The following is a 27,002-nucleotide window of genomic DNA, read 5'->3' on the forward strand; positions in this document are numbered from 1 at the left end:
TAAACATTTTTAGGGCAATGAAAAAATGATGGACTCCATGAGAACCTTCTCATCACTCAGTATTTGGTTTGAATATAAACCTGTTAAGAGTATTATGGGAACTTTTGATTGAAACAAACTGGGCTGAAATCACCTTTAATCACTTCATTCCGGATATGGTATAGGATTTCATCCAAACAAAATCCGAGCTTAAATTTAATCACACAAGACATTTTCCCACGTTCTTGTCTAAGCAGACTAATCTCTGATAAAAGCACGTTTGTTTAATTAACTTTCAGGACACCGAGACACTTACCAGCGTGATGCAGAGCAGCCTTTCCTGAGCTGTCTACAGCATCGACAGGACATTTACTCTGGAAGGGAAACAGAAACATGTTAGACCTGCAAATCAATGTTATACATGGATTATGAATGATTATGAAAGGAGAGTCTGACTGTTAAATACTGTTAAATACACTTTTCGTGTGTCCGTGAAATGCAGTACATTGCAATGCTTGTTACGCTTTGCTACGTTACTCCACTTATCTACCATGTCACTACTACTACTACTATTACTACCAGTTACTGCCTATTAGGTGAATTCTTATATTTCCTTGACTGACTTAAAAAAGTTTTCAGATAATGTGTCTGACCGTGCCCCAAAATGTGTCCAGATAATTATCAAAACTCAAAATGAATTGTGGCTGCATTTATGCTCATGGGGAGTATCAGAGTATAATAGTAATGGAGTCTATTTTCTAAGGAGCTGGCACCAAAATGGCAAAAAGATGTTTCTGCTGTTTGTACCAGCAGACTTGAGATTGGTGTTAACAGGCAGGTGTGTGTTGCCCAGATGCTGCAGACTGTCATGGGACAGTTGGGTCAGCAAATCAGAGCAAGAAAAGTCTTTGTGTGTCTCCTCCTGCTGAGATCTGCTGATCTGCACACACACAATCAGCAGACAGAAGAAATGAGGCGGTGAAACTGTTTCAGACGTCTGAACAGATAGCGAGACTATTTAGAGTGTATGCCTCATATGGTTCATGCTCTTGCTTTCACACATTCCTTATTTGCTGCATGAAGTAATGCGTCCAAGGAGAAGTCCTGCTGGGTGGCCTGATGCTCTGCCATTTAAACATTCTTAGCTCCATATTTCTAGCTCTTATTTTTGTACAACACATCTTGAAGAGATTTCATTGAACCTAAAATACTGCACAGCTATCATATTAAATCAAAACCATGAAAAGATTCTTATCACTGAGGGACCATACTGTGTTTAAAATACATGGTTTGATAGATTGCAGCAACTTGTAAGATATGAAGAAGCAAATATAGAGATACAAATCACACCTTATCCACCTTACCTGAATGAGCTTTTTGCAGCACTCGATGTGATTGTTTTTGGCAGCCAGGTGCAACGGATTATAACCTGAACATAAATCAAGAGAGTCCTTAGTTAAGATCTTTATCAGGCCAAAGACTTTTTATGACAATGAGATGAAATAATAAGGAGGACAACTACAAGTAAGGTTTCAGCATTATACTGGTTTCAAGGTATACTGTGATATAAAAGTTGGCGGTTATCATACCATGTGCATTTGCTAATCTACGATATTAAAGAAATCTGCCGTTTAATCTCCCCTTTATTTTAGTTACTTTCCAAGATGAGACTTTTTACACATACTGTCAATAACAAAATTGTTTCAAGTTTCACTTATACTAATTAATGGTTTGTTTCACCAACAATAAGCCTTCTATTGTCATTCCTTTAAAGGTCATTCTGACTGATCATTTAAATTCTGTAAAACTGATACCATGAAACTGCGAAAATATCATACCGTTACAACCATAACTACAAGACAGGTCTTAGAAGTGGCACTACAAAGTATGTGGACATTAAACTTTTCTATTTACAGTATTTACTGAAACAAATGATTGCATTAATGCATAAATGCTAGGGATGGGAATAAAAATCAATTCAACATCGTATCGCAATGTTTTTGTGTGGCAATACTGTATCATCAAACAATGCAAAAAAAATTTTTTTTTTAATTTTATAAATTATTAGTATTACAAATACAAATTCAACATTAGGTAGCCTACTAGGAAATCAGGCCAGCCGAGTCAGTGATCTCGTTTAAGAGAGACTCCATCGATTTTACTTGAGTTTTAAAGTCATTTAAACTGTCATTTATTTCCTCAGTTTTTATATACCTAAGTGTTTTTATTAGTTCTTGTTGTTGTTTTCATGTCTGTCTGTTAATTGCTGACATGTAAAGCACTTTGTAACTATCAAAAATAGAAAAATGCCCATGCACAGCTGAAGTCAAGGTGCTGGTACTGTGGCAAAAGTACAAACGTGTAAAGAAAAAACCACATATATTGTGGCTACGTACCGCACACAAGACAGGACTAAGAAAGAGGATCGAGAATTTAATAGAGCAATGCGTTTCACTTACAGCTGATGAGCCTGATGAAGCTGTAAGCAAAATGCGTTGCTCTATTAAATTCTCGATCCTCTTTCTTAGTCCTGTCTTGTGTGCGGTACGTAGCCACAATATATGTGGTTTTTTCTTTACACGTTTGCACTTTGTAACTATGTTTTGAAAAGCGCTTTATAAATAAAGATTAATATTATCATACTATAATAATTTAATCAAATGCATTTTCAGTCCTCTAGATACATTTTGCTGCTATAAAAACAATGGGATGAACAGACTGATTTTTTTTATCTTATTAGATAAAGCAGATGTTGACAAAGTTTTCATTTGGGGACATAATTAACACTTTAAAAAAGCTAATAAATCACAATATATTTAATCGCAATACTGCACCATCGTCGATCATGATATCATCGTATCCTGGATCCTCTGGTGATTCCCACCCCTAATAATTACAGACTCTAAACCAGGGGTGTCAAACAAACGGCCCGGGGGCCAGAACTAGCCCGCCAAAGGGTCCAATCCGGGCCTCTAGATGACTTTGCACACTTAATGTTGATGTTGAACTGAATGTGGAAATACTAAGACACACTGCTGAATTTGCATGTCATTTTTCTTTCTTGGTTTGGTAAATGGATGAACATTTTCAGAATGAAACAAAAAGTTGAAGGTGTTGATATTTATGCAGTGATTTTACTGGTCCGGCCCACTTGAGATCAAATTGGGCTGTATGTGGCCCCTGAAATAAAATGAGTTCCCTGATCTAAATAATCACCACATGAATTATCACTGCTGTATATAACTACATACCTGCAGCATCAGCGATTGACAGGTCAGCTCCATGGGCCAGGATTGCAGCTAGGCAGTCTGTCTGTCCACGTGCAGCTGCCACATGAAGCCTGTGTGAAAAACCCAAAGCAAAGAATAAGAAAAGCAGTAACTGTCAGAGGTTATTAAATCACAACAGCAGAGATGTTTGTAAGTGAGCTATCATTTTCTAGTTTTCACATTAATAAAGATCTCATGATGTGGGAGCTTGAACATCCTTAAAAACTGCTACTTTGCAAAATATTGCTCCTATGTGCTCATACAGCCACAACCCTCTGAAAAACCATAATTCGTAATTCTTAGGCTGTATTGTCTGTTTGTCTGTATGTGTGCAGCAGGCAATCAATACAACCCCTTTCCAGCTCAGTGAGCAGAAAGAAAAAACCACTACACATGCCCAGCATTCCCTTGGTGTGTAAGTAGGATACACACTCACACTCTCTTACACACTCACACAACTATGCCCACATGCCTTTCAATCAGGTTTTATCACCATAGAGATACTGTAGACTTCGTCTTTGTGCATCCTGAAAAGATTGGAGCATTGAGATCCCAAACCACCACATTCATCGTGGTTTACAAAGGCTGTGAGCGTGCATCAGTGTGTGTGTGTTTCTGTGTTCTGGTCACACACAGAGAAAAGGTCAAGGATGTGAACTACTGAGGGAACAAAATAGCCTGTGTGTTTATTTCAGCATGTGAGAGTCTGCACATTCGTTTCTCGTTGCATTTGTTCCTGTGTTTTGATGTTCCTGGCTCTGCGGGAGCTGCTCAACACATTGAGGTCAGTGGGTGTTGTGTTTCAGAAAAAGAAAGGAGGTCAAATATTAACACTGAGCCTCTGTGTTATCAACAATCTCAACTGGCGAGGCAACGAGCTTCACCGCCTCTGCAGAAATGAGCCGGCTCTCAAAACACTGAATGTCAGGGAGGCTGAATGAATGGATGAAAATGTCAACCTTTCAGGAGCTAAGAGGAACAGCTGTATTTTTAGATTGGCCATTCATTTTTAACATTGTGCTGTGGAGCGTGAAAGTAGTTTCATAACCCCTCGACTTGAGAATTTGAGCATATGCTGTAGAGATAAACACAGTATGTAATCCTAAAACTGAAAGGAAAACACAAAAATAACCAAGACTGGATAATAGTTCCCTGAAACTGAATACCCCCACTTTTATTTTACCACAATCACACTATTTCTTATCACACCTTTGTCATGAAAGTGTGAGCTGCGTCTCAGATAGCGCCTGAATAGCTGCACTTGTATTGTATTTACTTATCAGATATTACTAAACCAGGCTGCAAGCTGGGGATTTGCACTTCATATTCTACTCAGGTTATTGGTTTGCAGCCTGTCAGTGTAGCAGATCTGAATCAAAGTGTCTTTCCTTTATGATTGAAGCTGCTTCCCCCAGCTCATATATTACCCATCTTACAGCAGGCAAGGAGTGTAAATCACAAGTTCCATCATGTTTCTTTCCACAACAATATGATATTTGCTGATATCACAAGGTCTGCCACAATATGATTTTGATTCAGTTCAATCTAGGAGCCTGGGATAGACGATATCAGCAAATATCTTCATTGTCTTTTTCTTGGCTGCTTACCATTATCTGCTTTTTGCCTTTATTTGATAGGTCAGATATGGCGTGAAAGGGGGAGAGAGAGTGGAATGATATGCAGCAAAGGGCCGTGGATTGGAATCAAACCCTTGGCTGCTGCAGCAAGGACACAGCCCCTTCACTTTGCATCGATAATACTGGATTATTGATCACTGAATCTATATAGTGTTCCAGATCAATATCTTATTACCCCCCTGCAGGTCTGTCAATGAGTTACTCTGCAGAAGTAATTTTGTAGATAATACAAAGGATGCTTACGCTGATTTGCCCTCGCTGTCAAGCTTTACAGCGCTGGTGCCTTTCTTGGCAAGAAGTGATGCCACCTTCTCCACCTCGCCATGCTCCACTGCAGCAAGCAGGCGCTCATCATTTTTGTTCCACTCATTGGTCTAAAGGGGATGAGAGAAAGATAAAATCATTATTATCATCATCAATATATTTACTACACTGGAAGATAACAACTGTTACTACTGTGATGCGTGTATCCCTGGTTTTAACTCTAAGAAAGCATCTTATATCAGTCAATTACCTTTGCTATAGTAAGAATGTACACCTTTCCAACAATGACGTGCATCATTAGACAATAAAACACACATAGGCAAATCTTACACTGCAGTAAACGTGGCCGTAATTTGAGTGATGTTTCTCAGGGGTACAGAATGTTTTTCTGGATTTGCTTTGGCCCAAACAAAAGATTTGTTTCCAATATGTGAGAACACACACACACACACACATAAGCAACATCCAATGAGAACAGGCACAACACACACATACACAAACCAAATGGCCCCACATTTGCATCAGTGACAGGCTGTTCCGACAGACAGAAGTCAGCTATTGCAAAGTTTCAAGCATGATCTCACACAGACACAGCCTTGCAACACTGCAGTCTGATGGCACAAAATACAGCACAGTACGCTTTCAGAGCTGTAAACTACAGCCATAACCTCTGGCAAAAACCAAAACTCACATTATTAACACATCTATATGAAAAGAAAGGTGGACTCACAAATATAAGCAACCAAAATTAGGAATATCAAACTAGGAAAGAAGTAGCCACTCATTTAAAAGGAGGACTCAGTATAGACAGATGAGAACATGTGTTTTAAGAAATTCTTGTTAAAGGCTGTAAATGAATTTGTCTCCTTAACTTGATAGCAGGGTGAGGGCAGAACTGCACCCGTGAACCCCATGTTGGCAGTGCAATTTCATTAGTCAGCTCTCCCTGCAACCATCTGTGCATATTAGGATGTGGCACAGTATTAGATTTGACCCGATAGCCTACTGACCTACACGTGATAAGGGGGTGAACCCTCTGACTCCAGGAATACTTGCGGTGGTAAACTGTACCCTATTTTGAGACAGCAATAAGCCAGCATAGCAATACATGGTGTAAATAGCCCCTGTGGCAAACACCCAAATGCAATCGCTGCAATACATTTTGCACAGCTGGTGGAAAACTGCAGGGCTATAAAAATCCTCTGTGTCACTGAAACAGCTAGGATGACCACTGGGCTCTGCAGACTTAGCCACAGAGTCATTAATGTGGACCAGCAAGGAAATTAAAAATACTAAATCGTTGGTGTTTTGTAAACTAAAAGTATAAGATGACTGAGAGTGGAGAAATATTCTTGCGGTTGTGGCAAGGAGCTCTGGAAAGTTGTTGTAAACCCACACACACTCTTTGTGACCCAGGCTTCAACGCACTAAAGCAAGAGGTGAGATACTATTTAGGAGGCAATGTAAGACGAGAAAGTTCTCTGACAGACTGGAAATAACGGATTGGATATAAAAACACTCAGCTGAGCACTGACAGAGACATGTGAAAGAGATATATGTGTCTACCAGGTGTCATTCTGTGTCTGTGATGAGCAGTTACGGTCACACTTCAAGTACTTCCAAAAATATCGAAGACAGATTTATGGTTACTACAAAATAAATGCAGGCTCAGGGTATAACACATGTACAGTGGTATGAATTTCAGCAAAGTCATCACGGAAAACCCATGAACACACAGAGCTGTATCATTAGAGATATTGGCAGTACACCTAGCATTAGCCCTTTATTATTACTAGCATGTTCATCAGTGTGCTGCAGAAACTGCTGCTGTGTTGACTTAAAGTGTTTCTGTATTTGCTCAGGTTTTTGTCTATGTGCTATGTTTTCTTAAAGGTACCCTGTGGAGTTTTTCACCACTAGTAGCGCTGTGGAGTAATGTGTTCACTTGTGAGTCTCGGTTTTGTTTGCACTCACAAGGACGCACATACACGTGCCCGAACATGTCGGCAACCTGATACATATTCGTGCTGCTGGTTTCATGCCAACAGAGGCAAAGAAAGAAGGTTGCAAACCAACAAAGATGGAGGTAAACGTTACACAGTTTTAAATAACAAATAATGGGTTAACAGATGTTTTGTAAGGAAGGACACATGTTGTGACTCTATATGATCGTTTGGACTCAAGGATACCTACAATACAATATGGTGATAAAGACGAAATGTAAACATAACTTCTGTCTGTTTTCGAGAAGACTCCCTGGGGCACCTTTAGGTTGCAGTGTCTTGATGACTTTTATGCACTGCACATTTATCCTTAAAGTAAATAAATGAAAACTGTGCATGCAGGTATTTCTGAAAACACACGAATGCAGTCATGCATCAATAAGGTTCATTATGAGCAACTTTGCTCTGATTTCCAGTTTTTGGCCACCTTTCCTGAAATATTGACCACCTTTGTAGAAATCATAAAATCTATACACTTTTATAAAATAAAACCTCAACCTTCAGGGAAAAAAGAAGCTATTTCACACAGCAAATGCTACACTTCTAATGAGTGCAGCAAACATCATCAAGTAACTGAGCTGAATAAGGACCTGGGTCAGGCGGCTTACCACCTCTGCCGAACTATTTCACAGGGGAAACCCCCTGGTGTGGAGAAAAACACGCACAAAGGTGGTGTGGGGTGAGTGAAAGTGGAACAGAGAAATCAGAGAACGTGCATCTGTCCATGGCTGTGATGGATGTGAAGTGAAACATGACACAGCAGGAGATAACTGAGGCTATAAAGGACATATCCCATATGGTGTAGTGGTTAAGATCTCTTGTGTTCATAGAGGTGGGCTGGATTTGCCTCCCAATAGTCTCATGATTTTCATACAGAAAGTCATGTGTTGTTCAGGCAGCGTGCAGGGCACTGAGGAAGTCACATACTAAATATAGATACAGTGCAAGAACTGAAAAGGAAAAGATGAAAATACATAACTGAAGAAAATGCAAAGAAACATTCATGTACATATAATTGTTGTACAGTGTTTTTGTTGCCAGGGTTTTGCCAAAATCTTCAAAGAGAGGTTAAGAGGAACTTGGAGAGGGGTTTGTTTATATTATTCAACACGGTACCCAGTACTTTTCTTATCATGTTTTGTGGACATCAGGAAGGGTGGAACTCGCTGCTGTAATTGAGTGCCTTTATGATCTGGACACAGCAGCAAAACAAACCCACTCCTATACATGACAGACTGAGTAAGAGGAGCAGACACATCTTGCAGATGGTGAGGTGTCACTTTATGTGGGAATTTACTGGAAATTGACACTTGTTAATATTTGCATGAAAAGTCTGCCAACTGATCTCAATCTTCTGATTCCTTATATCTAACCCTGAAAGGAAAGGTGCTTGTGTATCTGAAGCCCTGGGACTGACTGTCCAACCAGACTCAGTATATTTTCTCGATAATTTAATCCTGCATCCTAGTCTATTCCAAGCTGCATCTTCTGAATATACTTTTCTTAAAGACATTTTCCACACACTGGCATACAGCAGTACAGGAATTAGATCTTCCCCCATGATGTTGGACATTTCAGTTCCTGCTTTCCACTCATGCAGCAAATATTTAACTCCTGGTATGAAATGATTTTAAGAGTTGCCTAACCGGAGGAGCATGTCACAACTAACACAGGATGATATCAAGAAGAGAATACTGGTGCAATGCCGAGATGGGGATTCATTTTAGATACAAAAGTTTTCTGGGAAAATGTCTCACAGAGAAACAACAGGCTTTCAAAGGCACTATGCAATGAAACTACTGCCAGTGTTTATCCTTAAGATGTACCCACCCACGATTTACAGAAAAACCCTGAGGCTGAGCAGAGTTGCCATGAAAGATGGTCAACCACACAAACCTGTCCAACCTTAGAGGAGAGTAAGAGGAGTAACCTGGCAAATAGAGAGTTAGAGTGCGGTTTTACGGAGACGGAAAACCAGAAAAGAGGTATGAGCTATTGCAGTGCTTTAAAACTAAAGTCCAGGGATCTGGGTACTGCATATTTTCTTGGTTCACTTCTTGCTGTCATTAAGAACATTACCAGTAACAGTAAGACAGCCAGTTCTCCGTATCCTCGCTTCAGTAAAGATTTGTTCATGCTGTGGTTGCTTGTCAGTTGCTTTGAATCAAGAAACTGCAGGAACATTTAGGGCAAAGGAAGCGGCACAAAGGCCCACTGCCCTGTGTGTTTTAACAACTGCCTCATAGCCAAAAGTTTCACTCGAAAAGTATGTAACTCTACAAAATGTTTGACCTCATCTGAACCTCTGCTACGTCTACAGAGTAGAGTCAACACTCCCCTTCTCTATCAAACACAAATATGTACTGGAACTCATTATTACCATGGCATTTATTATACCCAACGGGGATTTATAAGACAAAGAAACCAGTACTACAACATCTGCACATGTCTGTATACTTTATATGCTTCACACATCCATGTCTCAAAAGTGGATTTCTCCAGTGTTTATGATTAATTTCACTTGTTTCATATTGAGCAGGACTTCCTCTTTGTACACTGAAGCATCACACTGGTCACACTTGAACAAATTCGCTGTAACTCCACTAACAGGCTCACTGCAGCTCATACTGCAATTAAAATTTCAGTGGGTGAACTTTTGGGTTTGTGTGTTGCTCTCATTTTAATTCTTGAACACTATATTACTGTAAAAGAAGCAAGTCTTTCCAAAAACTGACAAGTATTATTTGATATTTGTAGAGGATGTTCCTGTCGTGGTCTCATTAACAAGAGCTGCATGAGGGAAATAAACTGAAATAGACTTTGAACTCGTACCAACACAAATACCCCCTGCCGACCAGCACTAATGGTTGTAGGCTGATCAAAAAATGCAGCGCCCTCACAACAGAGCAGCATGACACCGATAGCATTAGACTACAGTACATTGCAATGGACAGGTTTAAGTGGAGCGGAAGGCACTGCTCCAGTTTCGGCCGCATACACAAATAGTGTCATCGCAGGGAGGCTGATGAAATAATCATGTGCTGGCAGAGATGGTGCAAAATCAGCACGGGCCTTGGCTCCGACAAAAAGTGATTGAACAAAGTGTATTTACGAGTTTTCTTAGCCGAAAAAGGGGCATGATGTAGGAATAATTGCCTGTTCAGAGAGAGCAAACAGTGCACTGTACCCATGCAGTGTGCCAATAGAAAAAATATCTTCATGTCCTTTGTGCTGCTGTCTTGTATACATATTAACAACAACAAGAGAAGACTGATATAGACTAGCAACTGAAAGCTTGTAGGAAACTAAATATGTGGTTCCCATGGGAAAGGTTTTTTTTTGTGTTGGGAAACAGGTGTGGGGGAAAGTAGCTGTGATGAGGTTAGATTTTGAGAACCCGTTCTGAACTCTAAACTTATGAAACACGTTGAATAAGGGTTATATTTAGAAGAAAACTTTGATTATTTTTTAATATCCTCACATAATTGCCAAAAAACACAATAACACCAGGTCAGCCATAGCTGCTGTCATCATAACTACCTCTAAACTCCTCATTAGAGCTGAAACAATAAGTCTACAGAAAATTACCCAGCAAATATTTTCATAATCTGTTTCAGCTTCTCAGTGGTGAAAATATGCTGCCTTCCTTTGTGTCACGTAACAGTTATGTGATTGTAAATTGAATATCTGTGGGTTTTGAGTTGTTGGCTGGACAAATGATTCCTAAAATAAAAGAGAAAAGAATCAACAGAATCAACATTCATTTGAAGTCGTGTTTCTGATTGCCTGACAAATTTAAGTCATATATTCACTTTCTTTTAGCTCTGTTTTTAGTTTCTACCAACTCCTGGGGGGAATATCTGTCTGTGTAACTGCTAAATGGTCCACTACGTTCATCAGCTTTGTCAGTCTGCTGTTTGCTGCTGAGCAGGTAGTGAACAGTGGGCTTTTTGCTGCAAGCAGCTGCCTGCTGCAGCTGAAAATGATTCTGTGAGAGTAGCTAAACAATCAGCTTAAACTTACTATAAAGCTCTGTAAAGCCAACAGGACCTGCAGATGTGGGCAATAATATCTGTGGGTTCATTACAACAAGTGACCCCATTTACACTGTTATATTTTATAGAGTTAAGACCTTTAAACACCCGGGCAAGATGAATAAATGACACAAAAATGCTACATACTCACCTGCAAATATTTCACATCAAAACAAGCAACAGGAATTTGCGACAGTTGAAACACTTTATAATAAAAGATTGTGATGCGAATCAATTTGCCAGCTGCGATGCGAATTTGCAACAACTACCAAGACCCTATTGACCCAGAGTACCCCCTTGCAATCTGTCTGAAGTAAGCTGTTGTATAGCCTGAGTTACTGTAAGCTTTTTTTTTTTTACTGATTTTCCTTTTTGCAACTGCTCTGAGTAATTTGAGTTCCCTCTGGTAAACAGTTACACAGTGTACATGTCTTGGGCTTTTATTGTGAAAGGTCAGAATGTAAGGAGTGGAACCGGTAGGTGCTGCCTTTGTCAAGGTTAAATGGAGTAATAAAGTCTGCCGTCTAAGTTCAGACTATGGAGCCTCCATGTTGTTGTTTTATATTCCTCATAAGTATAGGCCTAACAGCATTGGTTGATGCCTTCACATAAAAATAAAACAAAGTTTAAAAAAATGACGTCGCTCTTTTGCCGTGCAATGTACTCATGACAAAAGTGACAGTTTGAAAAAAATATATTAACATGCAAGTTAATTGCTTGATTAAAAAAAATCCACCTGTGTACAAAGGCCTTTATCAAAAAATATTGATTTTTGGAGCAATCACTTGTTGCAGCCCTGCCCCTCATGATGTATAATCTGAACACAACTTAGCAAAGAGCATGTCGACAAATACCACACACTCAAAGCCAGTGTACTAGACATGAACTCTTAATGACTTTGGACCATATCTGCTTGTATTGAATACTGCTGGTTTAGCCCATATTGGCTTACACTGGTCAGCATAGGTTTAGCCTACATTGGTTTGCACCAGCAATAAGTCATGGGTCACTAATCCTGTGTTTATAAACCAGTAAGACCATCGTTGCTCTGTGTGTATTACCAGGAAGTGTAGAGGGATCTCACTTCCTCTCTTGTTTTCAGTTCTGTTTCCCTGACTGCCCCCTGTCCTCTCCCTCTGTCCTCTCTGGCTGTCTGTCCGCCCGCCTCTCTTCCAGGTTTTGCCTCTCTCTGTTTCTTGAGCTGCGATAAGTGTGTTTACAGTGGGATCAGGGTGTGGACGGTAGTGTGTGTTCTCTCTCTGTCTTTGGCCTGACACTCATTAAGACACACAAAGAGTCGGCTGATAACACTAAGTGTTTCCTGTTTGTCCAGGCCTGAGCCTGGCTGCAAGGACAAGGACAAGAGAACAAGGAGCAAAGAGAGCTACAGAGGTGAGGAAAACAGAAAGCATTTAATTAATTAGTCAGGGTATGCTGAGAGACAAAAAGAAACAGAGAGGCAATGGACTGGTATGAACCAGAATTTTGACTACATATTTATGCTCTGTGTGCTGCTTTACAGTTATATTTCAATGAGTCATTGTTCTCTTGCTCCTTCTCCTCTCCTCACGTGTCTTAAAGGTGTTAATTTCTCTCTATTTATGGAGTCTTGAAAACAAATTATGGACTCACAACTTCAAACATCCAGTCATTGCTACAGATTGAGAATAAATTGCAAAGAAAACAGATGCCCATCAAGTGTGTGCGACTGTTTGTTAAACTAATGTTTTGTGCATAAACATTTCTGCTCGGAGTGTTTTTTCTGCTTCTCTGAACTTCCTCAGTTCTCTGAAGGAAAAACAAACCAAGGTCAGGAAACAGTAATTCCTACATCACATTCAGTATGTTTGTAGAGTTCAGTCACTGAGAGCAGGTGGAGTTCAACCGAAAAACCTCTAAATTAGAAAACCTTTAGTATTCCTCTTCAAAAACAGACTGAATAACATGTTTGCTTACCTAAGGATAAAAAGGTGTTTGATGTTCTTAAATTTTCTGGGTAGTCCTATTTGCCTTCACTATGTGGGGATTACAGGTTATTTCAATACAGCTGATTTACTTAAAAGCTTAAAAAACTAATTTAAAATTAAGTTACACTTGACCTGACAAGCAAAGAGCCCTTCTGACTCTATTGTTTGTCAATGTACTGCATCTGTGCACTGTGTGAACTCTGACATTGAAAAAGAAAACAAGGCAAATCCTTTCAAAGGAAAAAAATGTAAAAGGTAAAACCAGGACTATGTACAGTATATCCAGAGCAAATTTCAAAGAAATTCGAGAATTACTTTTCCAGATGCCTTGTGATGTTGCAAAAGGGAAATCTGACCTGATGGTGGCACCAGCATCATTCCTAGTCATACTCTGGGGATGAAAAAAAAAACCCTAACAAATTTCATGGTGATCTGGGCAGTAATTGTCAGGAAACTTTGCTCTGGACTGAAGTGTTGGAAAGACAGACCAGCTAACTGTGCCCTGCTGTTAGCTGGGCAAGAAAAACAAAAAAGTTTAACATAAAGAGAAGAAAAGTGAAAGAGATGGGACAAAAACAGAACAGAGTGGTTACAGGATTATTTTTAAAGATAATGCACACGGAGAGTGAATTGCTAAACCCCCTGTCACACATGCACTGCAAACCTGAAATTATCTAGACATTACCCGCAGGAGCAGTATGTGAGAACACAAATGCCTGAATCAGTTGGACGGGACATTAAACGGACTTTATCCTGCCAGCTCCTTAGTACAAAGTCTGCATAATGTCTGATTGAGTCCCTCTGTGAATAGAGCTGGTAATTGTCGAGGAATTCACAGCAAGGGAGTTGGTTTGTTGATCATGTTTTTACCATGGGGTTTGTGCAAAACTGGAAAAACAAACATCCCAGAGTGAGGAAGAAGGATCATTAACACAAACTGAAGAGATTCAGGAACATCTGCCCATAAGGACTGAAGCCGAAATTGTCAAATAAGTTAAAGGAATGGCAAGAGACTTTTCTTTTCATGACCAAATTACGAACTGGCTACATTACTACAGTGTAATCCACGTCAGGTCCTGCCTCCTCCATGCTCTAACCAGGCACCACCCCGCAACTATATAAGAGTATTTCCAGTGGGTGAGAAATCTCTGACACAGACAATCTCCTGTTATGTGCCACATGTGTGAAAGAGAAACCCCAGACAATGCCCACACCTGATTCTCCGGACATTGTCTGTAGTTGATATAAAAAAAAAAATTAAAAAAAAAACTTAAAGGCTAAATCATGGAGAGGAAATATGGAAAGAAAATGGAAAGTGGAAGAGGAAAAAACAACCCAAGCCAGACAAGATCATTAGGATGAAAATACAGATACAACTGTATCAACTGTATCTGAAAATGAACACAAAACACCATCCACTGCTCCAATTCACACGCTAAACCAGATTTGTGCAAATGAGAATTATGTTGACTGTGGGATTACATGCAGAGCTAAATAAATACAGAGCTAAATAAATACAGAGAGGAAAGTAGGTTAGACGGGAGGTAACACACACAAGCAACACAGACTTAACTCTAGGGGGGAATTACATCTATACAGGTTACAAGAATATTCTTTGTCTGGGAGAGTGGCTAAGAGACAGAGGAGGGCAGCACAGACAGGAAGCAGAGGAGAGGATGGAAAAGTGAACAATGCACTGAACAAAAAGAAAAAGAAACAGTGAAGGAAAGACATAGTGACACATCTACAATATCTCTGCCCTTTGATCAGAGGTGGCTGTTAACTTCAAACCCCTTATCTACAACAACGCAGATGCTCAAATGTCCTCAAACAATACATCCTTTCTCTCGGGCCACAGCTGAAACCGCTTACTGCCCTCTGTAGTACAATCACACACACACACACACACACACACACACACACACACACACACAATAGTTTACTAGACTCTGAAACACAAACCCAGAATCAGAGTTAGTAGACAGAACTGTTAAACAAAGACCAGATGGTTGCTCTCATTATGAGAGATGCAGACGTGTATTTCACAACACTGCCCAATCTGGACCGCACGTTTAGATAATGAAATAAGTTTACATCATGAGAACACTTTTCTCATTTGGCAACTTTGGTTTAGATTAACTGCAAATTTACTTGAACCACTCTCTTTCCCGCAAAACTAGTAAGCGTTGGTACCTTGTCTGTAAATTGTTGCACTCGTGGTGGAAAGTTTGGGGAAAAAAGGATCGAATTCTGTGGCAGAATCTATGATATTTTTACTCATTTATTTATTCTTCTTTGTCAAAGCCCGACGCCAACATTACTCACAATGCAACCCAAAAACCAACAGTTTAGTCGTGGCTAATGTTCATTAATAGGACTTTTTTTTTTTTTTACATATAAAGTAGTACTCCATTAGATTTGTAAACAGACTTTGATGTGTAAAATCAGTGGAGTTCCCCTTTAGAGACGCCAGTGATGGCCAAGTTGAATGGCACCCCTATCAACACTCAACGTCTGCCAAGAGCGTTTCTGTGCGGCAATTTTGCCAACATCCGAGACTGCCAAGGAGAATATCGGTGCCCAACATACACTGATGATAAATCAGTGTATTGATTCACAGGAATCAAGTAGCAGTTACGGTATAAATTTATCTTAGATGATAGGTTCTGCCATTATGTGGTTGGTTGTAATTCGTAAGACGTGGATGCCAAATGCAAAAAACGAAATGTTATGACTGCACATCATTTTGGTTCTTCTTGGTCCGCCATTTGTGTTTGTTAATACTCAGAGTAAATGCTAAATTCAGTGTAGCAGAGACTCTCAGATGGGAGCACTATGACAAATAAGCACTATGTTTATGCTTCACACTATTTCAAAGAACAAGACTATACTGTCCTAACGTGGTAAAACTGCATATAAATACCATTGTATTTATGATCTTCTTATTGTTTTAAAAGTCACACTCTCTTTCTCAGTCCTTCCACTGATGACAGGGTATGTACATTAAGACTAAACAGAGAGGACAAACTTGTCATCAAGTCATCCATCAGCCCCCCCTTACCCTCTCTTCACTTCACTTCACTGTCAAAGATTAAAAAACCCATTAGTGGTCATTTCCCTCTGACTGCTGGCGTTACCTCTTATTTTACTGCTTTTCTTGTATTTCTCTCATAAACATCTTGTGCAGTTACAGGAATACTGTGAGGCCAACATGATTCTAGTAGTTGAATTGCGACAATCGAAAGTATATGCTGTGTTTTGCTAATTGCATCACAGGCTGCCACCAAGCAGCAACCACCAGGGCTGAAAAACGGAGCCAACCCGCAAGTGCTAAAAACTGCAGTTCCTCAAACGGCGACTTGAGGCTGGCTCCATATTGACAATTATACAGGTTTTTAATTACTCACATGATTACATTTTATCAAGGCTTAAATCGAATCATAATTAAGGGAGTGGCCGCTCTGAGTGACAGGCTGTCTGCAAGTAGTGTCCTCAGGCTCTGAGCCAGATCCACCCCTTGTTCCTCCACTGCTCCACCCTCTCATCCAAAGGTGTTCACATCTGGCTCCAGAAATCCAAGATGTTGACAGCCAAAATGCCAAACTTAAAGCTTCAAAATGGCAGTCCACAAAAAATGGGGTACGTCATGGTGGCTATCCATTTATCTAAATAGTTTATGGCTGGCACAAAAAAAAACAAAAAAACAAGCCCACTACATGTACATGATCTTACAGCTAAAACTCTTTACATACAACTAATTACACAACTATCTTCATCAAATGTACTTATTTTAAAGCTGAAAGATTGATGCAGAACTCCAGCATGAGACATTTATAGATGCGAGAAAACCGCCAGTAAAAAATAACCCTCGTACAACACTTCCTCCTTACACAAATAGCCTTTCCTGCCCTATAAATAAACACTGCTGGACTTGGAAAGCAACCAGCCTCATTACGCTTGAGGGTTGCTCATAAAGTCAGTGGAGTAGGGCAAAAATATACTGTATCCCTTACTTCGGTCAGGATAGGGTTCATGCACAAGACGTTAGTGCACAAAGAGTCAGAATAGAGTCAAACAAAAAATATACAAGTTACACAGTCTCATTTATCATTCTGTTGAACTCCAAGGACAAATTTTGGGGCGGAAATGTCTGAAACAAGAAACAGTGTTTGTCTGGCGAGTCTACTTTAAAGCTGTAGCCATAAAACTGTCCGTCACTGACATCACTTAAAATCATTAGACAGAACTCAAAACACGTTTGTGAGCAATAACACCTCTCGGAAGTACACTGCAAATCAAGCGGTGCAATGCCAAAAGTCCTTCATGAGGCAAAGTTCTCAGAGTTGATTCAGGTGAACTGAGTCTAACCCTCCCTCCATCCATCTCCTCGCATGAATATTGTTCCAGTTGTTCAGCGCGGGCCAAACTAAACAACCAGTCTCAACCCGACTGCGGGCGGGGAGTCAGGCTGTCCTTCTCGTTCACATTTAGGGTTTCTCTCCTGCTCACTTTCTTCCCCATCATCTTCAGTCTCTCCTCCTTAATCCGATTCTTGCTCCTCATTATTCCTTCATCTTTGTCTTTCTTGTATTATTCTTTACAACTCCTCCATCTTTCCACAACCTTTCAACTCAGCTCCACTTATCCACCTTATTTGCTTTTGTCTATCTCTCTGGTCCCGCCATCATTATCAGTGATTAGTGATGTCTTGCACCATTACTTCATCTACATGTAATTCTGAACCATGTCAAAAGATAGCCTAGTGAGTCATGCTATACTGCATGTAGAGCCACACTTTAAACTCACACTGATAAGTATACTTTCACAAACTAATTCTCCTACACAAAAATACACAAACAAAAACATAAAAGCACCTTGCATCATGTCCTCACACCCACACCAGACAACAACCAAGCCCATACACAAACACCCACCCACACATAAATGAGCATGCAAACACATGCACAGACACAAGGATTACACCCGCCTGCTTTTACCCTGCACAGTGCTTTATTTGCTGACGAGCAGGTTTTCTGGCCATACATCTGTAGTCCATATACACAGGCGATAAGGAATAAAGAGATCCCATGGGCAGTTCCTGCTTTAATTGGATCCATGTTTAAACAGACTCTAAGCCATTTTCCTCGGCCTGTCCTTGGATTAATCTAAACTAGTTCAAGACTGTGTTTTTTTAACATTCATTTAGAGGCCCTTGGGGTCAAAAATACAGCTTTAGGATAATGACCACAGAGGCTAGTGCAATCAACAACTAACCGTGGCCAGCATTCCAGTATGTGGCCTAATCATCAGCGTGCTGCATACAGGAAGCTACTGTAAGCAACACTAGGAAAATCATTGAGATAAAGGAGACATGTATAACATTTGTGCTTATGCCTCATGTCAAGATTGACCTACTGAACTCATGACAAGGACTGCTCTACTTCTGAATGTGCCCCATGAAGCAGTTGAGTAGCTTAAGAGTCATGTATTTTTAACCAGTAATAATGTAATGTCACACTGTGCTGAGATGATTACAGGTTACTGCCAAAGGCTGAGTGCACCTGATGAGACCATAATAGTCTGTATAACAATATATTAGTTTAATTTTCCATTTTTTTGTAATTGAAAATAGATATTTGGGGGCGTTGGTAGCATAGTGGATAGTGCCAGCGCCCCATGTATCTTTAACCAAAAAAAAAGAAAATAGATATTTGAGAAGTCAGGCAGGTTTTTTTCTGTTAAGGACTGTAACCAACTGTTATTACTGTCAATCAATTGTCTGGTCTAGAGAATATAACATTCAACACAATTTCTTAAGGCCCAAGACAATGTTTTCAAATATCTTATAGTCTCCGACCAGTGGTCCAAAACTCCAAGACATTCAGTTTATAATATTAAACAGAAAAGCACACCAAATTGCCACTTTCCAGAGGCTGGATCCAGTCAATATTTGTAATTTCTGCTTGAAAAAGGACTAAAATTATTAATCAGTCATCAAACTAGTCTGTCAATCAACAATCAGTAAACTGACTAATCGTTTCAGCTCTACTTCTGTTCATGCCGTGGGTCGGGGGAACCCTGAGTATGGCTGCAACTAATGATTATTTTCACTACCATTTAATCTGCTGGCTATTTTTCTTATTTATCATTTGGTTGTCAGAAAACAGTGAAAAATTTCTATCCTCGTTTTCAAATCATATCGTCATATGTTCAGTTTTCTCAAAACAACAGTCCAAAACCAGACAGAGAAAGCAACAAATCAATATATTGGACAAGGTGGGAACTTGGTGCTTAAAAGGCTAAAACTATCAATTATCAAATATTATTACAGATTAATTTCATGTCGATTGACTCGCTGATTAATCCACTCATCATGTCAGCTCTAAATCCAAGCCACAGCATAACATGTGTGTGACTGGCTGGTGGGTTGCTCATCCTGACAATCATGATTTAATCCAACTGGTAAGTGCTGTGAACCCATGTCACCTTCTCTGCATTCGCAACATATGTATTTTTACATCAATGTTGACACTATGCTAGATGCAGACAGAATCTGGATACACTGCATATTTGAATATAACATTCAGTGTAAACAGGCCCATACTGTAGTTATCCTTTGGACTGCTTCACTATCTCCTGCTGACAACTGACAAACACGCACATCCACCCTTCCTCCGCCTCCTCTGCCAGATTAATGCTGGGCCGTCCCTGAGGTTTTACTGTCACTACCAGCACTAATACCCTTTCACTACACCCAGCCAGAACAAACCATTCCATGCCAAACCGGGTCCGTCTGGGCCAAATCAAACAGAGCCAAGTGGCTGTGCTTCAGTTAAAAGAAAGCTTCTTTAATTGAAGGGCTGCTGCATTATTGCAACTCTATAATGATTTTATATATTGTGACTGCAGTATGTTTCAACTCTCATGGAAAAAGTAGGGTGTAACATTTTTTTGTCAACGTACTAAGAGGGAGGGGAAATATTATGGTTTAATGTTTGTAACCACACAGAGCACATTTTTTTAGAAATCTTCAGATGATCAGCATGTGACAGTCTTCGCTGTGCTGCTCCAGTTAACACAGCAGACACTTTTATAACTCCTGATAAGAGGGACGACATTCCTCCAGTATTTACAGGGCTAAATTCAGATTCTATAAATTTTAATAAGTGCCAAAAATTACAGCAAACAGCAAATGTACAGTCTAGTCTGCAATGTCTTGTAGCTCAGATGAATTGGAGCCATGAAACAGCTGTGTGGAGTGAGAGGAGACAGCATAATCCACACATCAATTAGACTCAGAGAGACTGGATGATAAGGGGAGGGTGTGTGTGTGTCTGCGCATATGCTGTAGATACCAGTCTATGCACATGGATGGGAAAGTGTGTGTTAAAGCCTCGAGTAATCCTGCTTATAGTCTAGCAGCTGGGGGAGCAGGTTTAAGTAGTGTGACAGTATGAAGGGCTGGGTGAGGGTTTTATACTAGAACCACTGTCAACAATAGAGTACACACATAATAACCAGCGCAGACTGTGTATGTGTGTAGTATGTGCGTGCATGTGTGCTCACAACAGCGCAGCCAGTGAGTAATGTGCTTGGGGGGATGGTAGTAAGGGGGTAAGGGTAAGATAACAGTGTAAGCAAATTAACTAATTTAGAGCAGCTCTGCTCAAACAGCAGGGTTGGAGCCGTTAATGATGTCTCAAAGGTCGACGCACACCGCAAGATTTAATTAAGATTCCTCACACTAATTACACATGACTGTTTTTCTACAATTAAGGTTGTTTCAAGAAAAAAAACTTGTGTTTGTAGATTGATTTTCTATGTTATAGAATGGGTTGCATTGTTTTAGTCTATGTACAGTATAACAGAGTACTATTTAGGGCCAGTTATCAAACTTCAACGTCTTGTTCTCAACCAAATACCAAAAGCTTGAGCCAAGAGTTTGTTAGATCTGTGGTCTTGTTAAGTTATTCTTTGATCAGACAGTTTGTGATCATAAGTTACATTCGGTAAAAATACCTTTTTTGTATTTGCTGAAAGTGTCACTAACACAGCACTAAATAAAAAAAATCATACTCCTCTGCCTACTCTATTGCCTTGTAGCACTTCTAATGGCCTTGTCATATGTGAACAAAAACAACCAATCAGGGCCAAGGAGTCTCTAACGCAGCTGTCAATCATGTCAATCACGGCCGTGAACTGTGGTCAAACTGTCAAACCAGGCAGCACTGATTAAATATGAATCAACATTCTCTTACTGCATTGCCTATAACTTACCTTAATTTTTGTAAGAAGCATATCGTAATGTACTGTTTAGATGTAAAATGAGAAATTTGCTCCGACTGGTAGGCAGTGCTTAACGCGTTTCTCGACTGTTTCACACATGGCGGCTGAGTCACAAACTTTCTAATTTTACAGCTAAACAGTACACTAAAATGTTCTTCTGAAAACAAGAAATAGGCAATGCAGTTACCAAATCTCGATTCACGTCTGATCAGTGCTGCCTAGTTTGACAGTTTGACCGCAGTTCACCAGTAGTGACTGACGGCTGCGTTAGAAAGTCCTCAGCTCTGATCGGTTGTTTTCTATGCGTCGCAGCTGATTCAAGCCAATGCCTTCAGAAGGTAGGAAGAGGAGGAGGGATGTGATTTTTTTCCACAGGCTCATGTACTTTTTTTCAGACCATAGTGACAGTTTCAGCAAATATGACAAAAAGTTATTTTCAGAAAAGTTACCAACTGTATCTTCAAAATCTAAATTTTGTCAGCTTTAGACCAGCAACGTTCTTGTACACCTGATTATTTGAGAAGTTTATATTTCACAAAGTAAAGTAAAGTAAACATTTTGGCATTAGTACTGAAACTCAGACATGCTATTTGCAATAGTATTGAAAAGTTTCAAGCAACACCCAGTAGGGCTTGGGTGACAACAAGGTATTATGGTATGCCAGATTATTTACAAAGGTATGATTTTCAGTATCTTAAAAAATGCTTCTACTAAACTAATACAGAAATGCTGTATTGAAGAGATGTATTGTACTGTAGTACACAGAATGAGCCACCAGAGGTCAGTGTCTACTGGTGGAACAAGCAGTTGAGCTAAGAAAGATGGTGACTGTGAGTAGTGGGGGATAACGTTACAGGACTAGTAAAAGCGAAAAATGCCTCTGCCCCTGTCTGGGAGTATTGCCACATATAACTTTATTTTTATTTGAGATGACTTATTCCAACTTCAAAAGCAGTTTTTTAGCCACATGATTTTATCCAACACATCATCACATCATTTAGCCCACTGATGTGTCAGTAGCAACTAGTGTCTTTGGGCCCTCCAGCAGGAAGGACATACATTTCTATCTGTAGGGTAATTGCTTGGAAACACAGCATTGTAGCTTTGACAGTGACACACTTGCTACAATGACTTCAATCAACAGTAGCTCAGCTTTTACTTTTTTTTTTTTTTTTATAAACAGAAAAACAATCTTATATTGTATACCCTAGCGAAATGTATAAAAAAATAGTTATGGCTCAAGCCTAACATTCAGCCCTAGTAATACTTAACCAAGCTAGATCTTCTTGTATTCTGATATAACATTAAATACATAAGGGTTGTTACACTTAACACAACAAAGATAAACATTCTTACTGACATTATCATCACAGGTCACAACAAAACCATCTCTGACAGCCGATTGTTCAGACATGGCTGGAGCAAAATGCCTTTAAGTCTCCCTGTGGCTGATCGCCAGCCCTATTCCCAGAAACCAGATTACAGCGTCTGCTTGTCTTGAACACTACTCACACACACACAACACACACAGAACCTCCCTCATTATACTGAATGTTTGGCCAAAACAGGCTTAGCTGAGATGATCCACAAACGAATCAATGATATATTCAAGGGACACACTCAGGCAGACACAGACAAACAGAGACAACACTCAAATGTAGACACCAAGTCTGGTAGACAGACATTCAAACATTTCAGAACACCCACATACATGGAGACACACACACACACACACACACACACACACACACACACACACACACACACACACACACACACACACACTTGAAAGAATTCCTCTGATTCACTTTGACCTTGCATAACTACACACCTGCTGATAAAGCAACACTGGTGTGACTCCCTGTTGTTAGGTACTGGCATGCACAGAATTTTGATGGACAAGTTGAATGTGGAAAAAAACAAAAAATCAGGAACCAACACAGCCATGATGGTCCCAGTGCAGAAAAAAAAACAGTTATTACCTCCACAGTACAGTCTGTGAGAAAAAATCACACATTCAGTTCTCTACTAATCTTTTTTGTGCAGCAATAAAGCTGTTTCATATCAAGGTTAGAAATGCATGAGCACCTTAAGCGTAGGTGCAGTTTTCACACTACTTAGCCTTACAGTGCATTCACAGGGCAGTATTTGAGAAAGCCGATCTACTTAACCTGGTGACACATTCTGCTGAGTCTGCTGTCTGTACAGTTTTAAGCTAGTTTGCATGGTATTTCTGAAGCCGAACATGGTTTCACATGACAATAAAATATGCAGGAAGATTGAAAAATAATTACAAGCATACCTCAAGTGTGGTAAGAAAAGTCTGTTTATGCCATATCTAAAAAAAGATGATGTATTTTAAGCTTCTCAAAGAGCAACAAATGTAAGGAAGTTAAAGTTATTCATGCACTATTTTAAATACCAGTTTCATTTCAATGCATATCAAAGACAGTCTGACAATGAAGTTTGCACTCTGCAGCCCACTGCCTCAATTATCCCAGTACAAAAACTACCCCCACCAGGACAGTACAATGGGTGCTTTTTCTCTGTATGAGTGTGTGTATAGTCTTAGAAATCCACACTGATAATCTTCACACAACCTGACCTGCACGTACTCCTATCGCTAATAATCGCCTTTCGTTCTGTGGCTTACACAATCTGGTACAGCAGCCTAATCAATAATACAGCACCTCACGACATAAAGTGTAGCGCTGGGCAAGGTGATAAGTTTACCTTACCTTCAATATTCTCTAAGTGCCTATAAAGTTAGATTTTTACACAGCATACCATTATGTCACATACATAAACTTTCCACTTTTATCCTGGAGGAAATTGGTTTGCAGCCAGGCATTTAACTTGGTCATAAGGCACAAAAGCTTACTCACATACAATAATAAAGAAGATATATAACAGTAACCTATCAAACAGTCATAAATATTAACATACAGATGGAACAAAGAGAACCAAAGTGAGACTGACAGACAAAACTCCCACCATCTGAATTCTTGAAAAATGAGGGATTAAAGGTCCAGTGTGTAGGATTTAGAGGCATCTCTTGGCAGAAATGGTATATAATATTTAAAGCTATGTTTTCATTAGTTTACAATCACCTGAAACTACCTTAGAATGAGCCATTTACATCCACATATGGGGTGGGACCTTTTCCAAGGTGTCCGCCATAGTGTTCTACAGTAGCCCGGATCGGACAAAGCAAACACCGGCTCTAGATACATACCACTGGCGTTTTCGTGTTGATCACTGTTTTTCTCCTACATACTTGGCAGATGGGAGAAGTTTCAGGTCTGCAACCACAATGCTAGATGCCACTAAACCGTACACACTATACCTTTAAGCCCCATATGTGAGGGAAAGTGCAAAGTAAAGTGCATATGCTTGTGTGTTTATCAAAGGTTGAGCTGTTCATTAGCTAATGGTATAAAGGACAATCTGATGTTGTATACATATTCTTTATCCATCTCTTAGCAGCTATCATACTTACTGTATAATAAGTTTAATATTCAAACCCCAAGGTATCATTTATGGCTGTTCAATCACATCAACCCAAGAGTTATAGATGTGTTGTGCATAAAAAGTCAAGCACTTCCTGCAGATAAGCTTTCAAATTCATGATGTGAAGTGGATTTTAAACTTTATATTCAAATGCGAGGTGTGAATTTAAATGGTAGGTGTGGTTGATAAATAATACAGAGTCTATTTTATGCATGTGTTTTAATTATATCGTGGTGTTTCAAAACTAGAATAACCGCCGCGCTGTTGTATGCCTCCGTCAACTAGTCAAGCTGCAGTTTACTTGCACATGGGAAAAGTTTGAGAAAGCTCTTTCTGGCAAAAAATGTATACATTTTAACCCAAACCACGATTTTTTTGCTGACTTTAACAAAGAAATTCTTTTATGGCAGAAAGCCCTCTAAGCAAACTTCTCTGAAACAGCAATTTACACAGACATCTGTCCAGACTCATATATGGTAATATAGTGAAGACTTTGAATAAAAAGTTAGAAGCCTAAGTGCATTTTTTGGGCAAACGTGGATGATTCACACACACCTTCAACCCTGGCAGCACAGAAGATCTATACAATCACCAAAGTTTCAAGGTAAGCACCCAGGATTAGCGTCTACAGTTCAGTATTCGACCAAATGTCTCCCTTTCTGTGAGTTATGGCGTTAAATAATGGTCAGAAAACATCAAGTTGACCTTTGTCCTTTTGGATATTAAGTGTCACCTATTTATCCTATTCAACAGTTGGATGGAATTTTGTCATTATAAGCATATGAATTCATGAGTTCTGGCCAAAAACATGTTATGTGAGGTCATTAGTGACCTTGACCTTTGACCGCAAAAATCCTATCAGTTCATCCTTGAGTACAAGTGGACGTTAATGCCAAGAGTTCCTGAGATAAGACATTTACCAGAATGGTACAGACAGATGGATGAACAAGCTGAAAACACAGCACCTCTGGCTACAGCTGTTGCAGGCACAGAGGCATAAAAATCTATTGAAACTGTGAACCATCCATGAATCTGAATTATCCACAATCAAGGTTTATCATCAGGTCATATCATGCAGCTTAACATTTAGCCCTTATGCTGCCTGTATCACATTACAGTGATAACACATCTTATTCTCTCTTTCAGTCCCGCTTTCAATCTTTCTACCTTATTTAGGCCTCATGCTGGAGAGGTGTGTGAGTAAAGGTTTGGCTGCCTGATGCACTCACGTCTCCGGGCTGGGGGTAGATCCCCAGAGTGGAGCAGTTAGTACAGATTTGACACTGAAACACAGATTCCATTACACACTATCTGGAAATGTCTTTACTTCATAGTAAAGCTATTTATGAAGGCATTATGTTTCTGTTATTTTGTTGAAAAAAAAAAAGATGAGGGTCTGGTTTTGGATTTTGGGGGGGAACATTCCTGAGAAATCTGTCACTGACACACACGGCCCAAAATAGCACCAAGGAGATATTTTCTTTCTATTAAGGGTGTTCAGGGTTTCTATAAAAAGCAAAGGAATGACTATTGGCTCTGAGGATAAACATGCTGGCTTGTGAAACATTTCTCTGCATATCTTAACCATGACCATTATTTTTAATCACCAATGCACTACAGTGCTGGCACTGCTTTACCCAGAATCCCTTTGCATAAAAAATAAATGTACTGAAAGTTGCTTGTTTTTTTAAGTATATCAATGGATTTTTTTTAAGTAAAAGACACAAACACAAAACTGCTCCAGAGAAAAATAGTCCAAACTTAGAATATAGTTGGTTAGATGTGCTTTAAAAGAGAAATAAACATGCTTTTGTAGTCAGATCAGTTATTAAATAATGTAATTGTCTTCGGCAAAATAATAATGCCTCATTACTGACACTTTATTATATAATATGTGTGCAGGTGGAGTGCAAGAAAACTGGTGCATCAATCAAAAGTGTTTGTGTACCAACAGTTCACTTGTTTCCAGTATCATATCCATGCACAGGTACAAAAACCGAGATGCATTACAATTAAAGACAGAAAAACCTAAAAATCATTAGCCATCAAAGCC

The 27,002-nt window shown here is 39.6% G+C and overlaps 1 protein-coding gene across 2 annotated transcripts in view; it reads right to left on the reverse strand.

Moving 5' to 3' along the window:
- Positions 1-27,002, reverse strand: part of rai14 (retinoic acid induced 14) — a 50,826-nt gene that overhangs the window by 20,051 nt on the left and 3,773 nt on the right. For both annotated transcript variants that reach the window (XM_050052986.1, XM_050052985.1), the window contains exons 3-6: positions 5,129-5,259; positions 3,231-3,319; positions 1,344-1,408; positions 296-353 (exon numbers count right to left, since the gene is read on the reverse strand). In XM_050052986.1, the coding sequence (XP_049908943.1) occupies positions 296-353; positions 1,344-1,408; positions 3,231-3,319; positions 5,129-5,259 (343 nt within the window). The remainder of the gene's footprint in view (positions 1-295; positions 354-1,343; positions 1,409-3,230; positions 3,320-5,128; positions 5,260-27,002) is intronic.

The sequence above is a fragment of the Epinephelus moara genome, chromosome 9 (genome assembly GCF_006386435.1).
Source record: "Epinephelus moara isolate mb chromosome 9, YSFRI_EMoa_1.0, whole genome shotgun sequence".
NCBI lineage: Eukaryota > Metazoa > Chordata > Actinopteri > Perciformes > Serranidae > Epinephelus > Epinephelus moara.